Consider the following 18,306-nt stretch of genomic DNA (forward strand, 5'->3'; position numbering starts at 1 on the left):
AGGATCACAATGGAACTTCCTCTATTATCGCAACCATATGTTCATTTTACAGAGATGTATTTTGAATATAGGAATCATATCTGGATAATATTGGGAACCTGAAATATAATATAATGTATTCCAAGTACAAGTAAAATAAGATGTAAATAACTTACTAAAAGTAAAAGTAATTTGTTGTTGATTAATTTATTGGTTAAGTTCTTCTAGGATAAATGTCTTCTAAATGTGATCTATCTATCTATCTATTTATCATCAGCTGTCTGTCTGTCTGTCTGTGTGTCTGTCTGACTGACTGACTGACTGACTGACTGACTGTCTGTCTATTTGTTTATCTGTCTGTCTGTCGAATTTTTCAACCATTCATCGAGTTCTCCAATTTTGAAAAACGTGATATAATGATAAAAGCGAGTGCTGGTAGCCCGTGGGGTGTCTGACGTGGGGGGCTCGCCCTCTAAATAAACTTTGGAGTTCAGAGACGGGAAAGAGACGGCAGAGAGCTGAAGTCATCAGTTACCAGACGAGCATGCGAGCAGAGAGGAGGCGAGAGAAAGGGAGAGATAGTGAATTGCTCAACCGTGAAACTGTGAGCTATCGAGATTGAATAGAGAAGAGCGACGTCTCGGTAACTATTTAGAAATAAAGCGCCAAAGTTTCACTGAAAGTTTCTCGAGATGCTGTGAGGAGGATGACGCGAGGACCTCCTACATGTCAGGCTCAATAAATAAAGTAACCTTCTCACCTGGACGTGTCGTGCGGAATCACAGTGGGGAATACATACAGTAATTCAGGAAGACAATCCAACTTTACCACCGTGCCAGTTTAATTTGATTCCCTCCTCCCCATCTTTAAGTTTTGCTTACAGTGCGCTGGATGGAGAACTAACACTATCATTGTTTCCATGGAATGAGTGGCTCTCTCTTTGGATATCTTACAGTGGCACATGTGGATTGCCTTCAATATGTTACTGCCGAATCGGCCCAGGTGCATTTGGGCCATTGAAAATTCTGTTCCTCTTGCGCGTGAGCAGAGCTGGGGCTTCTGCCCGGTTTAGGAATAACATATTGAGTATTGCACAGATCAAAGTGCGATAAGGGACATTGAAATTGACGGAACAAGTATCATTTCCCTGATTACTATGCAATTACAGTTGATCTCCATAGTTTTGATCTTGCATTGTATGGAATACACAAACTGTCAGCATCAAGACTCCAAGCACCGGCAACACAAACGTAAGTTCTACGCGGTTTTGATCTGATGCTTTGCGCACACCTGCACATCTCTTACTGCCTGTTTGTGTGAAGCATTTTTATTTATTTATTTATTTATTTATTTATTTATTTATTATCATTATGTTTTTAAATGCATACTATGTCATTCTTTTTGAAACGCTAAATTATTATTTTATAAGTCAAAGTCTCTTTTGGGAAAATGCTGATATTGCCTTATCAGGTGATAGGACACGGTTAAGGTTTACTATGAGAATTTTTAACATTTCATTTATTTATTTATTGGCGATTAATATGCGCCACTCATTGCATAGCCTATGTAAAATTCAAACGCTAAAAAGAAAATCAGTGGACTCGACTCTCGCAGTCTTCCCTGTATAACCATATGCAACTGAGAAAAGGCAGTTACATAGGCTATTTCTCAGCAGTTACATATTTCTCAGCAGCGGAAAGATCTATCGAAATGTAGGCCTATATTTTTTCTAATGACAACTGTTTTCCCCGTTAGTATTTTGTGACAAATAGCCTGGGTTGCCAAGTGTGCTGTTCGCCAACTGTGGCAGTTTTTATGTGGTGTGTGAGGGTTTGACTTATCTCACCTATATATATATATATATATATATATATATATATATATGTGTGTGTGTGTGTGTGTGTGTGTGTGTGTGTGTGTGTGTGTGTGTGTGTGTGTGTAATAGAAATAGCCTTGATACCAACTGTGGCTATGAAATTTTACAGTGAATGCACTATAGGAAAATAGTGTTTTTAATTAAATATGCTAAATTATAATAGTAGACTTTACTTAGGGAAACATTCAATATGGCCTCTACTCTGAATAAGATCCAACTATGAAATAAACGTTGTATAGTAGGCCTACTGTGAACATTGTATAAGAAACTGCCTGTCCAGTTAAAAGTGTATTGCAAACTTTTTAAATACAGTAAATCAAGCTATTTTCTAAGTGATTCTAAACTTGATGTTTTTAAAAGAAGAAGAAGAAAAAAACGTGGAATACTTTGTCTGTGTCTTTTTTTTTAAAGGGTCTTATTGGTGAATAGACTGGTTTTGTTTAGTGGACTGTTTTTGTCACAAAGACTTGGCAACCCTACAAACAGCGTAGTGTTGCTTGAGATGAGCCAGTCTTTTAGAGAAACTGCGCTTGTCACTAAAGCATGTTTTCAATCTTTATTGTTTTGTTTTGATGGCTTAATTTGAGGAATATTTCAGTTGTATCCCACTGTGAGGACAAAACAGTTGCGTATGCATCCTAGAAAAACTTCTGATGGGAAATGTTCGCGTGAAAAGGTGTCACGACAGTGTTTCATTTTATTAGACACTTGTGAGGATTGATTCGGACACATTACTTATCTGCAAAGGACACTTCTGATTTTGTCATTTAAATCTTGTTTTAGGTTACGTGGCAGTTCTTATGTTAACATACCTTCCATTAACGAGTATTTTGCTTCACTGTTTAATGCTTTCATTGTTGTGATCAGTGCGACCATGAAAGTATGAATTTGCACACCACTATTAGCCTGTACATTCGTTGTCCACTGCTCGTCTAGCATGAATGGCCAGTTAATGTCTTGTTTGGATCGCTCTCTAGTGGCCACTACATTACGCAGTAAACCCTTTAGTGCGCTTGGTCCGTTTGTTGACTGTTGCTGCTCGCGGAGATATCACTAACAGAAGCACAGCGCGTTTCCTGTTTTCTTCCACTTTCTTCCAGAGTCGAGTATATCCTAGGAAAAAAAGTGCTGTTTTTGGTTTTACAATTCATGGCCCGAACCTCTCTCACCCCGACAGGACCATTTTTATAGTTGACCTGAGCACATAAAATATTTGTAGGTTACATGTTAAAAAGTTACATAGATTTAGTTTATGGTAGCATGATAAGATATTCCTCATTTTGTTCAAAAGATCATTTTAATCAGATGTATTACTGATGAAGGCAAGGCTGTAACCAAATTCTCAGGATTGTGGGGGACCATGTGTAATTTGGGGGTCATGTTCCCCTCGCTGTCTGTGGTGGTTATGGCCCTAGATTAAGTTTTTGTATGAATATTTTTGGTTTACAGAAAGAAACAAAATTTGGATAAACTCTGAATTGCTCTGAAATAAGCAATTTATGCATGACAAGCTCCAGAACTGTGTAATTGAGAATGATTTTTTATTTTAATAAGCAAGGAAAGCAAATAGGACTCGAAAGGCTCGATTAGAATGAATCCATAAACATGGTGCAAATTAGCTGGTGACAAAGCCAATTAGATGCAACAGAATAGCTTTTGGTATCAGGGAGCCACAAAAATGCCATTGTGGCTTTGTGGCACTCACTGGGTTGCTTCAACTCTGATAGAAAAAAAGTGATATTATGGAATTCAAAATACAAAACCCTTATCCATCTTTTCTGTATAAAACTGAGATGCTGCTAGAATTGTGGTCTGTGGTCAGGACATTTTCTTCAGCATACTAAGTATGTGCACTCATATGGCATCCATATAAGAAAAATATGTGTCTAATCAGATTTTGACAGCTAGTTAGTTCAGTACACAACTTTTATTTTGAATTTAAAGAGGGAACGATTTGGGTTATCCTTAAAGAGCAGAAATCTTTCATTCATTTCAGCATATTTTTTTAACAACTCACATATTTCAAAATATTTCAAAGAGATGCTTTTAATAGATACGTGTGAGCATTGTGATGAATATTTATATGTATCTATGCTGGTGGTGTGTGAATGGTGGCAGACACTGTAACAATGAAGTGTGAGAAACGTAATGACCGCCATCCATTTGTATGCACCAGCCATCATCAGATGCCACTAATTAAGAGACTTACTTAAAGAAACGTTTGTGATGGACAGAAACTTGGGTGAATGACCTATAACTAATTTATCAGTTCACAGAGAGTGACCAAACGGTCGCCTGACCTCAAACATTTCCTGTCTTCTGTGTGTGCGTCTCTGTGTCTCCGCCTTGACAAGTAAAAGCCACAAGGCTTTGATTTGCATTTAAAATAGACACCTATTTTTAACATCTGATACTTATAACATCTGAATATTTTCTTTGCATTTGACTGTTTTCCAAGAGTGCTTTATTTCTAAAGTTAGTGTATTTGTAGTATATACTCTATTTGAGTGTACTAGGTCACAGAAGACCTAAAAGGTGAGGTCACCACAAAAAGAAGCCTTATGATAAATGTCCCACACAGCTGTCAATGACAGGATGTGGTAACTAACTTCCTTGTGAATAAAGCCATGGCTGTGTTTTTTAGTAAATTATATTTGCTTGTGTGTGGCCTCCCCATGTTGTGAATATCCCAGGAAATTAATTTTGTAGGCCTGCTTCATTGACTCAAACCACAAGTCTTTGGGCAATAAGTAAATGCCTTTGTTTAATGTCTATGTCTGACATTTTGTTATTTAATTAAGTTTTAACTGTACCGCTTCACCGTTAGATTCTGGGAACGCTTGCTTTTGCGGTCTTCGAGTTTGAACCGTGGCAAAGCGATTTCGAACGTTCGGATTTCAGGAGTGCTCGTGTGGTTGTTATGCAAGCCAACCCAAGGGCTGGGGCAGCACAAGGGCAGGCAGAATTCCTCAGAGTAAAGGGTTCTGTGAATTAGAGAGCTTTGGCAGGAACACATGTGGGCAAATGGACAGCAGTTGTAAAGATTGCTTAGATATGTCAAACAGAATATCCTTGATATATGGCAATCTGGCAGCCAAGAATGAACTCTGGGAATCAGGGGAGGGAGACAGAAACAAACAACAACGATGCCCTAGACCAAGTTCTGTAGTATGGATTGTAAGAGCAGGTTGAAAACATCTATCTGTCTGTCTGTCTGTTTTGGCTTGTATTCAGTAAGGATGCATTTAACTGATCAAAAGTGATAGTAAAAACATTGATAAAAACTTTTATAAAAACGCATTTGTTGATGCAGCCATGCCATTTGAACTTCCTTATATGCAGATTTGAATTGCTTTGTCAAACCGTGGTTACACAGGATTTGAACTGGAGCTCCTCACCTCTCAAGTACCTCTCCGTACTCCGTGAGCTACTGAACAAACCTACTGTCTATGAAAACCCATAGATATGAAGCTGGATATGTGTGATGCTAACATTCAGAAGCATCAGTTTTCAAATCTCCAAGCATATTAATATTGTTTTGAAGTCATAACATGACATTCTTCAAGTAAGTGTGCGAAAATTACATTTTATTAATCGAAGCTCTGTAAATTAGTGTGAAAAGGAATAAAAGGTGTCAGAGTTTTACTGCCTCTAGTGTTCATTTCTTTTGGAAACTGCAGTGATGTGTACTTATTGATACGTATATCGCGTCTTACTAAAAAGTGCACCCAGCCAGGTACATTTATGCCATGAGACCAGGTAGAAATCAGCATATTAGAATGATTTCTGAAGGATCATGTGACAGTGAAGACTGGAGTAATTGCTGCTGGAAATAGGGATCCTTGTTTCCCATACTTTTTAAACTGCTGCCTTATTGTTTAGGGTTGTGGATGGTTGTAAAAGTCCTCAATATGTAACATCCTTTCAAGCCATATCATTTCAAATTGAATAAAGCTGAAAGTAGAAGCTATTTTTTAAAACCTCTCTGAAGTTGAGCTAGACCAATCTTCACTTCACCCTACCTCACCCTCATCCAGATGCTCTGAGACTGGTTCAGTCTCTTCTAAAATGCAGAGCCTTTAACCATCTGAAACTGACCTTTGAGAAACACCTGGAAGCGATTGACTTCAATCAAAGATGCACCTTGAAGCAGCTGAGGAGCTGCTTCGTTTTTTTTTAATCTGCTGAATTTAGTAAGGTACTGCACTGTACATTAAAGTATGATGTGATTAGATCAGTGAACATCTGCTCTTCTCACAGTAACTGTGAACTCAATCACTTTTGACTTCTTCAGTTCCCGAGCCAAAACAACAAGGCCATAGTGCATAGATATTATTCACAACCCCTTGAGCAATAAACTGAAGAAAACTCCTTGAATACAATCAGGCCTATTTCTAAGAAATATTGTCTCATTTTGTTTCGAGTCGCTCTGTCCAGAAGGTTGTCAGGTTAGCAATCAGCTCTATAATTTAAAGGTAAATCTTATCTTAAGGGATTTGTGAGTGAGAGTGTTTTCTAAATATGTCACTGGGACATTGAGAAACCTCTTTGTCATGCATTTGTGGTGGGCAATTTCAGCATGTATTTGCAGCTGGAGGTCTCCAGTGGAGACTAGTTGATTTCGTCTGGGTTTTTGTCACAGTGAGGCCACTCTGTTTGTGCGCTTATGAACACAAAGGCTACTGTGCTGCCGTTTGCGTGCAAACACCGGTATGCAACGCGTCCCTGTTGATATGTTTCTCTGCCGGGAGAATCCACAGATGACTGTGCTTCCTGTCGTGTTTATTATTGCACTACATTATGGTCACTGTTGTAGTCTTAATTGATGGCTCTGTTCTTTCCTTTGAGAATCTGGAATCATTTAGTTGTACCCACCATTCCTGTTTGCTCTTATAAATGTTGAGAATGTCCAAGTAATTGCCAAATATGTTTTTTGTAACTAGCTACTGGCAGAAGAAGCAAGGCTTTCAGTTTGGTTTTTTAGCCTTTGCAGACATCTGGATTGCTACACATTATATTAAGGCATTATATCTGCTTTGAAATGTGAAACTGTTTACTGAAATTACATTTTTGCACATATATTTGTCCATTTTTATTCAGAGGAAGTCTACAGAGGACAGGAAATGATAAGAAGGGAGTTTTGCATTCAGTTGGCATTGCACATACAGTATGAGTACCACAAAACACAATGTGAAGTTTGTTTTTACATGCCATTTATCAGTGGGTTTATCTGAAATATATTATTCCACAACAACAGACTGCAAAGCAAAGCCAACTTAGAAATCCCAGCCAGGACATGCCCAGGAAAGAGGGACATATGGTCACCCATATTTCCATTACACTTTTCAGATCCTTACATTTGCATACATAATTTTCTGAGCACACATGTTCTTTGAAGTAAAATTGATGTTTCTACCACAGAGGGTTCAGGGGTGAGCTCCCAGGGATGCCAGGGAGGCTGTCAGACCTGCTCGGTTTACAATGGCTGTCTGACCTGCAAACCCAAGCTTTTTATTCACCTTGAGAGGGACGGGATGAGGCAGATTGGAGTGTGCCTGGCCTCCTGCCCTAATGGTTTCTACGGCACCCGTTCCCCTGACCGGAACGACTGCATAAGTAAGACACATGTTTTACCTCAGCTTCTCCTTGAAATATTTACACTACAGACGTCTTTAAGTCTTAGTTGCGGTAATAAAGCTACGGACATTGACGTGTATACTTCAGCATTCTCTTCTCAGTTCAGGCAATGTGGTAATGAGTGCGTAACCTGTCTTCCAGAGTGTGGGTCAGAGTGTGACTCGTGCTTTAACAGGAACTTCTGCCTGCGCTGCAGAGTGGGCTCCTACTTGCACAAGGGCAAGTGCATGGAGAGCTGTCCAGATGGGCTGATGCCCAGCGATACCAAGAAAGAGTGTGTCCCTGGTGAGTGCCCAGTTTACAGTCACAGATGTGATGAACTAGTTTTTAGCATCCTTTTTTATGTGGCCGACCCCCAGTTTAGATTTCAAAGCTTGAGCTAAATCCTCATCAAGCTTGACATGAGCGTCATGTAACAGAAATGAAAAACTTACCTAGAGTCACAAAACACTGAGGTTCCAGATGTGCTTACTTGATGTGCGCAAGAACCAATCAGGTTTTGTCACGCATTATGCAAGCACGCCTGATCTTCCACAAAAATAAGGTTTGTTTTTGCACATCATGGTAAATTGAGCATGTTTGAATTTAGGTACATAAATAAGTAAATAAATAGGGACTTTAAGTGTATCTTTGAAAAAAAATATACACTTAAAAAAATGATGCAATGTTGATAACTTGTGGAAAGCACAGTTAATAGCTAATTACAATTAATGTATCATGTTTATGGTTGCTATATTCAGAAAAGGAAAATAAGGGACAATTGTGATTCTTTATAGGAAAATATGTGACAAAATAAAGGATGCTCAAAATGAGACTTTCAATCAGACTTTCAAAAGCTACAAATTAGAGAGCCGACCATCTTAATAAACTGATTTACTAGAATGAATATGACTTTTCACTGCTACATATTAGACAGATGGCCATCTAAATTAACTGATTTACTACATATTAGATAGATGATTGTTACTAGAATAATTTAGACTTTGCAAACTATTTTGGAAAAAGTAGTTTGTTAAAAGCTACTCTATTATGAAAATAGCTGAACACTCTCAGAACAAAAGCTGTCCCACCCTAACTACCCCTATAGAGTGCATATTAGTATCTAAAAAGTACATATTGATTCCTAAATTGCACGTTGTTACCCCAGTGACAACCTTTGTACCTTTTTTTCAGTAGTGTTATTGTCAAATGTTGAGAGCAGACTGAAAAATGTTGTCCAGCTAGTTACTCTGCAGTACTTCTGAAGCTGACTGTGTGTGTGTGGGTGTGTGTGTGTGCGTGATGATTTTACAGCATGTCCTGCGGACTGCGACTCCTGTCAGACCAGTGACACGTGTACGAGGTGTGCGCCGGGACACTACCTACTGCATGGGCAATGTCATCCTGTCTGCCCAGACGAGTTTGAGCCCAGTGACTTAATGGAGTGCATCCCAACAGGTTAGTCTCTAACATAACACCTGCTGTCAAGACACAGTGCTGTATGTGTGTGGCTTCACTAACTTGTTATCTGTGTTTTAGTGCACTGTGAAGTGGGCGAGTGGAGCGAATGGGGCCCCTGCTCACGCTCAGGTAAAACCTGCGGCTTCAAATGGGGCGAAGAAACAAGGACCAGGAAGGTCCTACAGAATCCCTCGCCAATGGGAAGCCCGTGCCCTACGACTTCTGATAAGAGGGAATGCTTTGTCAAAAGAAGGAGATGTAAGTGGACAATATAATTATAAATAAATAGACCCAAATATCACTGAAAACTGTAAGTCTGATCACTTAGAGGAGTAAAAAACTACATGATTTGAGGTAGGCTGTTGAACAGTTTCCACTCTTTTATAACAAAAAACATTGACTCTACTTATTTTATTATCATATAAATGCTTGTTTTGTATCCTCTGGATAATTATAAATGTAAGTGCCAGAAATATTTCCCAACGATGCAAAACAAATACATGTAGCAGATTCAAGGATCTGAGCAGTTGTAAGCTTAACCATATTTGGACAGTTATGTTTTGAATGTTTATTTGTATAGTGGTATTTGTGGGACATTGCTGCTTTATGACAGACAGCAGGCTGTCGACACTCGACGCTCCTTCACTCTCCACCTCATAAAGGCTCAGGGACTCAGCCCAGAGAGAGAGAACAGAGGAAAATAAAAGGGGATGGAGATTTGAATGTGAACTTTTCAGACTCCAAGAACAATGATATGTATTAATCTCACACACAAATTCAATAGTACAAAACACACACACACACACACACACACACACACACACACAAAACATGTCAAATGTGGCTCTGTACCAAAAAGCTCTGTAGGCAACAAAGAATCATAGGCACATTTATGATGGAGATATATTTCAAGAGGACAATGACTTGCTATGATATCAAAGTTAGCATTGCATATACTGTATACATTAAGTGTCCAACATTCCACATTTGTTTTTCTGCTAAATAAGTGCGTCATCCGGGTATTTGAAGTGCACTTTTTTCTTTTTTTCTGAATTTTCACTGTGAAAACTCACACCTATTGGGATGAATCCTTTTTTTTTATTAATAGAGTATAATTTAGCATAATTACACAGAGGTGGAGATGGTTGAAATGGGCAGGCGTGCTGTCGTCTGTAGGCTTTTGGTAGGCAAAAAATAGCATTAATAATTGTAAAAAAAAAAAAAAATAAAATATATATATATATATATATATATATATATATATATATATATATATATATATATATATATATATATATTAGGGCTGTCAAATGATTAATCACGATTAATCACATCCAAAATAAAAGTTTTGTTTACATAATATATGTATGTGTACAGGGTATATTTATTATGTATATATAAATACACACACATAAATTATATATTTAGAAAATATTTACATGTATATACATTTATATATTTATATTCTTATATTTTATATTATATATAAATATATTTAATATATAAACATAACATATTCTTCTTAAATATATACATGGCATGTGTGTGTGTGTATTTATATATACATAATAAATATACCCAGTATACACACATATATTATGTAAATAAAACTTTTATTTTGGATGTGATTAATCGTGATTAATCATTTGACAGCCCTTATATATATATATATATATATATATATATATATATATATATATATATATATATATATATATATATATATATATATATATATATATATATATATATATAATGAATCATTTAAAATCATTTTTTTAAAAACTGTTTTACCCTAAATAAATATTTATTCTTATTAAATTATCGGGTCTCCTAATTCTATAGTAGTGTTGCATAAAATATAGAATTAAAGGGGTCATATAATGCTTTTTTAAAGATCATTATTTTGTGTATTTGGTGTAATATGTTGACATGCTTTAATGTTCAAAAAACACATTATTTTACAAATACTGTACATTATTGTAGGTCCTCTATGTCCCGCCTCTCTCAAACGAGTCGTTTCCTACAAAGTCCCTCCTTCTGACAAGCGCAGTCTGCTCTGATTGGCCAACTGACCCAGTACATTGTGATAGGCCGAGCACCGCAAGCACTGAAACCACGCCTTCTTTCTTTGCATGAACATTTGGGCGGCATTACGCAAATTTTTCCACATAGTGACGTAGATATGTGGTGGCGTGTTTGAATGAGCCATTTTAGGGGGTCGTGGCAGAGTTTTAACACTGATTAAGAATATCTCTTTGGATTTGAGACTTTAGACTTTGCAACTTTACACTCCAAAGAGAAAGGAAAAATTTTAATCGCATCATATGACCCCATTAAATATGTTGGATGAAACAAAATATACCCAAAATATATATTTATGCTCTTTAAATTATGACGGCCCTCCTAGATAGCATTGCATAATTAGTTTGCAGAGAAGGAATCCCATGATGCACTGTGAGTAAAATAAAATGATTAAAAAAATAAAACTAATTAAAAATCTATAATAAAAGATGGTGAAAGAAACAAAACATTAGAGACACATACGTACGTACTAACATACAGATAGCTAGATTCATGTTAAATCGAATTGACGAGTGTTGTATCGATCTGCTGGGGGCCACGAGTAAGGGTTGCGTTTTATACACTGCAGGCTCGGTTATCAACCTCAACCCCACTTGTGATTACCCAGCTCCCCCAACTCCTGAAACATCAACTGCACGCTAATTATCTGCTGGGGTTCTGTCCTGTCCGTGTTTATGTTCCACATACACCAGCAGGGTCAGTGGTCTGACCCCCGCCAACTCAAAGTAATCCCAAGCCGCCCACTGACACTGATACATCCTCCTTGTCCACCCCCGACTCCTGATACACACAAACACACACACACATATGCAACGGTTTTACTTGTTGTTACTCCAGCCAAATCCCTCTCCATTCTTCTCTCATTACTTTCATTTGTTTTTCTATCGTGTTCTCCCTCTGACTAATCCAGACCTTTTTCTTACACAGCTTGTCCAAACGCAGCCCTGCGTCTGGCCCCTGTCCTTTCCCTTTCAGGCTTCATGACTCTAAATTCAACTCCTAGTGACTTTTTTTTTTTTTGCTCAGTTTTTTAATGTTGATAATATATATTTGGGGTCATATTTTTATTTAGCAAGGATTAAACTGAATAACAGTAAATGTTACAATTTAATACAATTTTTTTTACAAAAACATTAAGCAGCACACCTGTTTTCATCCAATACATACATACATACATAAATATTTAAATAAATTATTTTAAATTATAATTTGACAATATTACTGTTTTTACAGTATTTTTGATCAAATAAATGCAACCTTTGTGAGACTTCTTTCAAAAACATTACTTTTGAATGGTAGTGTACATATATATAAATATATATATATATATATATATATATATATATATATATATATATATAATGTGTGTGTGTGTGTGTGTGTGTGTGTGTATGTGTGTGTGTACAGGTTTTACCTACACTGAAGACATCAAATATATTTAATAAATATACTTAAATATACTTGATGTTTATTTCAAGATGTAAATAAGCTTTCTGTAAGGGTTAGGTTTCGTTGAAAATATTGTTTGATCAGTATTAAAACAATTGGAGTCAATGGGAAGTCCCAACAAAGAAATTAAAAAAAAGCCCTTCAAAGCCCGGGCATTCCTCCTGTGGGACGAGCCAGAGCCCTTAATCCCCGCCTGGCTCCTCCCAAAAGCCACCGGACAGCAGCATGCCTGCCAGGGAGGATGTGACCCCCTCCACCCCACCCCATCTCACCTCCGTGGTTCATGATTGAAATTGTGCCCCACTGCACTGACATCATATCCCATTTCAACCATCTCCACCTCTGTGTCCGTAACAGCAGCAGACTGGGACGATTTGGGTTGTCAGGGTTGATTTTAGGGCGTTTTACCTTTTACTGACTGTGCAGCAGTTACGCCCCACATTCTTCCATCTGTCCTGACACACTTTTCACTTTTCTTTTTCTCCCCTTTCAAACACTCTTTCAAGAATAATGTATAATCAGAGCCAGATGACTCCACATTTCACCTATGTTGAAACATCTAGATGGACAAAACTATGAGACAAACTCGTTCCAAACCATTCCAGGCTTGCAACATATCTTAGAGGAGGGTGGAACTGCAATCCATTGATTCATCCAGAAATGATGAATAGATCCATTATCATGTGGCTGTTTTTAGCTGTAGATCATCTGTAGCACCTGTAAACTTGTGCATGGATTTAACTTAAATTGGAAGCCCTTTATAGTCCCAGAGTAAAACATTTTATTTTAAAACTTTATTGCTCATAATTGCACTTTATTCTATCACTTAAAAGTTTGGGGTCAGTACGACTTTTTTGAAAGAAATTTCTTCTTTAATTCAGCAGGATGTATTAAATTGAACAAAAGTGACAGTAAAGAAATAAATTCTGTTCTTTTGAACCTTCTATTCATCAAATAAGAATTATCATGGTTTCCACAAAAATAGTAAGCACCAAAAGTGCTTTCATCACTGTTAATAATAAGAAATGTTTCATGAACACCAAGTCAGCATATTAGAACATTTTATTAGAACAAGAATCACGTGACACTGAAGACTGGAGTATAATGGCTGCTGAAAATTCAGTTGTGCCATCACAGAAATTAATTACATTTTTAATTGAAATAGAAAGCAGTTCCATTTTGATAATATTTCACAGTAGTACTGTTGTAACTGTATTTTTGATCAAATACGGCTTTGGTGAGCATGAGACTTTTTTCAAAAACATTAAGAATTTTACCAATCCAAACTTTTGTACAGTATAGTGTATACCTCACGATGATGAGTTTAGGTCTCATATTGTGACTTAATTTTAAACTCTATCTACTTTTTAATATTTTAAATGTAGTTTTACAGAAAAAGGCTTCCATAACTAAAGGAATATCTCTTTGATATCTCAATTGTTTCTCTTGGATAGCAATCAGATTAAATGGAGAACAAATGCAGACGTTCCAGCTGAGACTTTACAGTTTCTCAGATGTTGCTCCTGAAAAGAAAAAAAAAAGGCAGTAATCTCAAATGGGTCTCATCTAGGGTTCAAGAGAGAACAATGTCTCCAACACTGCTCAACGTGCTCAAGATCGAAAGTCAAAGCATTCGATATGATGCCATATATTTCAATAATATTATTCCTGCAAAACCAAATTATCTGATTAACTCCATTAGTGTCTGAGCTTTGAAAGAGCAACCTCTGAGCCATGAAACTTTCCTCAACAACTGCATCTGCATCAGCGGTGGTGAGCAGCTGCTCAAGAACATCTTCCATCCCTGAGAAAGTTGCTTGTATTCAAATCGTTGTATGACAGTTTACTGAAAAACCTGACAGCCTTCCAGCTCTGAAAGGGTGGCAGTAAACATATCCAAAATAATCACCACAGAGCTCTAGTCATGTTATGCCTTGGTTTATGGGAAAAGCAGAGGATTACGCCTAATCCAGTGATCTCCAAATCGTTACGACAAAGACAACAGTGTACGCAGAGAGAACTTCCTGTGTTTAAAGAGATGGGACGGCGAGAGGGGAGGTGATGACAGCGAGTGAAATGTGTGTGTGTTTTGCTTGGTCAGACACCGTACATGAGTCAGCCTGTTCATAATGCACAGTACAATCACAGCAGATTCAAGCCTGCAGGAGGTGGAGGGGATTTGACTACATCCTCCTGAACTAGTTTCGTTCACAAAACAAGAGTCATGCATCTTCATGGGCAAGTTTATTTCGACAGCCGGGGCTACAAGGGCACCCTATCGCCCTGGCTGGACCCCAGGAATGTGTGGGTCAGTGTGGGTTGCAGCAGGCAGGGAGTCCAGAGAGAGTCCAGGGGGGTGGGGTGTCCACCTCAGCGCTTTTCCGATCCTCATCCGTGCCCCACCGATAAGCCTCTGACAATAATGGAAATTGGCTAGCCGTGACTGTTAAGCAATGGCAAGATAAAGTAATATTAACCGGATTTTAATTTGAAGTCTTTCTATTTTTGATGAGCTTATTGGTTGTTCGCTTATTCTGGTGTAAAATGTTCAGCTGGGTGGCTTCACCTTGGTTGTTCATCTTGACAGTTTTATTCCAAAGAGACGTACTATACGCTAATTTCAGGAATAGTTTTCCTGGAAGAAACAGGAATGGTTTCTCAAGAGCGCAATGCTGATAAAGTTCTCTGACTCTGCATTTGATGGGTTACCCCCACCTTTTTGCATTTCTGCTGTCTAATTGGCACAGAAATGAAAATGCTGTCCGAATTTACTTACCCTCATGTTGTTCTCAAATCATATGCTGTTAATGTTTGGAGAATAATTGAAGAATCTTCACTTTTCTGTACAACAACACTTTGTGTGGCCACATTGGTCAAAAAAGGGCCAAAAACACTTCTTTCTGAAAGAATAAAAACGAGTTAACAACGAAGATGATTACTATAAAGATAATATGCTAACTATATTAGTGTCCACACCAACGCACGATAACATTCTGTTTATTAGAAGCAAACACTGTAGCGTTGCTACTTTAAATGCTTGAGCTCTTTAAAGAAGAATGGATTCTGATTGGCTGTCAATGTTTTTATCAATCATCAGTTGGAAAAAAATTGTTCTGAAAGTGATTCCAACCATATCCTTCCATCCTCCACTCCACACTAGGATTGATTCATTGTCACCCATCATACGGCTTCAGTAATCAGTGTTATTTTAAAATTATTTATATACAATTATAATAAACAAAAATATTTAAAAATATCTTATATTTATATATTCACATTAAAATATATAAAAAAATTATTAATTACTTTCTTCATTCAATTAATTATTTCATTTATTTCTATAATACTTTATTTTAGTTTAGTTTGGAATGTCACTAAAACATTGAGGTTTGGAATGAGAGGGTGTGAATATAATGACAGAAATCTCATTTCTAGGTGAACTATTCCTTTAAAACACTGATCAACCAACACTTGACAGTGTGAAAGAAAGAATGAAATTGAAAAAAGTTGCTGTCCATGACTGTCATCTTGTGGTAGACCAGACACAACCAGTTACACATTGCACAAGAAGGTTCTGCTGTTTCACAACTTCATAAAGGGGTTTTCATCCTGGATTCCATCAAACTCTTAATAACGGAAGTGATGATTGCCGAAGGGATGTCTCCCAACCAAAACAGCTGAAAATTAAGAACAATGATCAACTTAGGTTGAGTGAGTAATGCCATCTGGAGCTAGATAGAGATGAGGGATGATTGGAAAATCACTAAAGCCTGATTAATAGAATGATAGAGTGATTCAACACGCCTGCCACAGCAAGATGCCTGCCAAAATCTGACTGGTCAACGTGATATTATTCATATTGTGTGTGTACTTCTTCCTGTTACAATACTTTCTCTTATCCCAGAGTAATTTGCAAAAAACACTAAGTAAGTTTCCTGAAAAGTGTAAACATTGTGGTGCTTAAAAACGTTGCTCATAAGCGTCCAAAATAACCCAAACCAAACCGTAAGCATTATCATGTAATTTGCTTGTTCTGTGGATTTTTTAATTTTTTTTTGAAAGAAGTCTTTTATGTTCACCAAGACTGCATTTATTTGAACACAGCACAGTAAAATCAGTAATATTTTGAAACGTTATTACAATTTACAAAGTAAATTGTTATTATTACAAAGTTTTCTATTTTAATATATTTTGTAATTGAATCTTATTTTCTTAAAACAGTAATGAAGCTCAAATTTTAAAACATTTTTTGAGGCTGTATTAATGTACTATTACTTCTCTAAGTGATCAGATTTTTACTTGGTGGACAAAAAAAAAAAAAATTTAACCTGCATAATTGTTGCAAAATGCCTTACACTGTTGCCATTTGTCCTCTCAGGTAAGCCGAAAGGTCAGCGGCGGGGTGAGAAGAAAAAACCCTTCAATCAGCAGGAGAAAGAGAACGCCGAGGCCCGTCGAGGGAGGAAGAGAGAACGAGAGAAGGAGACGATCGACCGAGAGGCTTCAGAAAGCCGGAACAATACACGAGCCGGAGGGACCAGAGCAGAGACGCTGGAACAGTATAAATAGATGCTGCTCCTCTGCCTTTCTTTCCCCTATCAGGCCATGTCACCCCCTCACCCTCTTAACCCCTCGCTGAGGGGGTGTTGCTGCTACCTGTATAATTTAAATGTATACTGTATATGCACATGAGAGAGGGGGGCGCTCGTCATCCACACTATTGCAGGCACTGAGGATGCCCCATAAACCTCAGAGGGCACCCTTCACCCCACTCGCACCCGGTCTTGTGCTGGATTGAGGCTGAACTGTGTAACGTGGGGCCGGGCATGTCAGATGATCTGTGGAATGTTTTTTTTTTTTTTAAGGGGGTCCAGGTACAGCGCTGTATCATGGTTTGAATGTAGGTTTTTGAGACATTAAAGTAGAGTTGTTGTGTAAACATCTGTATTTTTTTGGGCTGAGTAAATTAAAAATGAGCATGCTTACTGGCCACCGCGGACATTGCCTGCCGCCTGAGGCTGAGAGACTGCATGTTGATTGGTGTAAATGGCTAATGAACTGGCATTCTTCATACTGGATGAACAACAACACTCTTTAAGTGATTAGTAACTTTTATTCAGTTTACTCCGAACTAAGTGTTGATTTGCCTGTCTATATAAACAGGATTTCCTGAATGGAACAAGCTTTCCATTGAAGCCAGCTGACCAGAAATCAAAAGCACCTGTATGTCAAATAAACAATATTGAGTTTGTATTCGTTTGTAATTCATTGTCATAACAAGCATGCATATACAACAAACACAACAGTAGCTTAGCCATAAATGTTTGGTAATACTGTATATATCACTGTTTCTAGATACAAATCTGTGATATTTTCCATAATTTGTAATTATGGAAATTTAAATACAGTAAAACCTGCACTTACATTTTTCTTTGAATAATAGTATTAATACTCAAATAGATAGTTTGGAATATATATATATACCTTTATCTATTATAGATTTAAAAGTCTCTTATAGTCACTATATTAGGCTGTAAAAATGGTTTTGAAAACAGATAATAATGAAAAATGTTTCTTAAGAATCAAATCAGCATATTAATATGATTTCTGAAGGATCATGTGATACTGAAGAGTAATGACTGCTGAAAATTCAGCTTTGCCATCACAGGAATAAATTACATTTTAAAGTATATTCACATAGAAAACAGTTGTAATAATACTTCACAATATTACTGATTTCACTGTATTTCTGATCAAATAAATGCAGCCTTGGTGAACATAAGAGGCTTTTAAAAACATAAACAAATCTTGATTATTCCAAACATTTGATTGGTAAAATT

At 37.2% G+C, this 18,306-nt stretch overlaps 1 protein-coding gene across 1 annotated transcript; it reads left to right on the forward strand.

Annotated features, from left to right (window-relative positions):
- The first annotated feature begins 419 nt into the window (after positions 1-419).
- On the forward strand, positions 420-17,719 carry LOC109105050 (R-spondin-3-like). The gene is made up of 6 exons (XM_042772970.1): positions 420-1,229; positions 7,277-7,471; positions 7,634-7,777; positions 8,786-8,929; positions 9,011-9,190; positions 16,845-17,719. Exons 1-6 carry the CDS (start codon positions 1,136-1,138, stop codon positions 17,033-17,035), a joined length of 948 nt encoding a protein of 315 aa, XP_042628904.1. The 5' UTR covers positions 420-1,135; the 3' UTR covers positions 17,036-17,719.
- Positions 17,720-18,306: the final 587 nt, after the last annotated feature.

The sequence above is a fragment of the Cyprinus carpio genome, chromosome A16 (genome assembly GCF_018340385.1).
Source record: "Cyprinus carpio isolate SPL01 chromosome A16, ASM1834038v1, whole genome shotgun sequence".
NCBI lineage: Eukaryota > Metazoa > Chordata > Actinopteri > Cypriniformes > Cyprinidae > Cyprinus > Cyprinus carpio.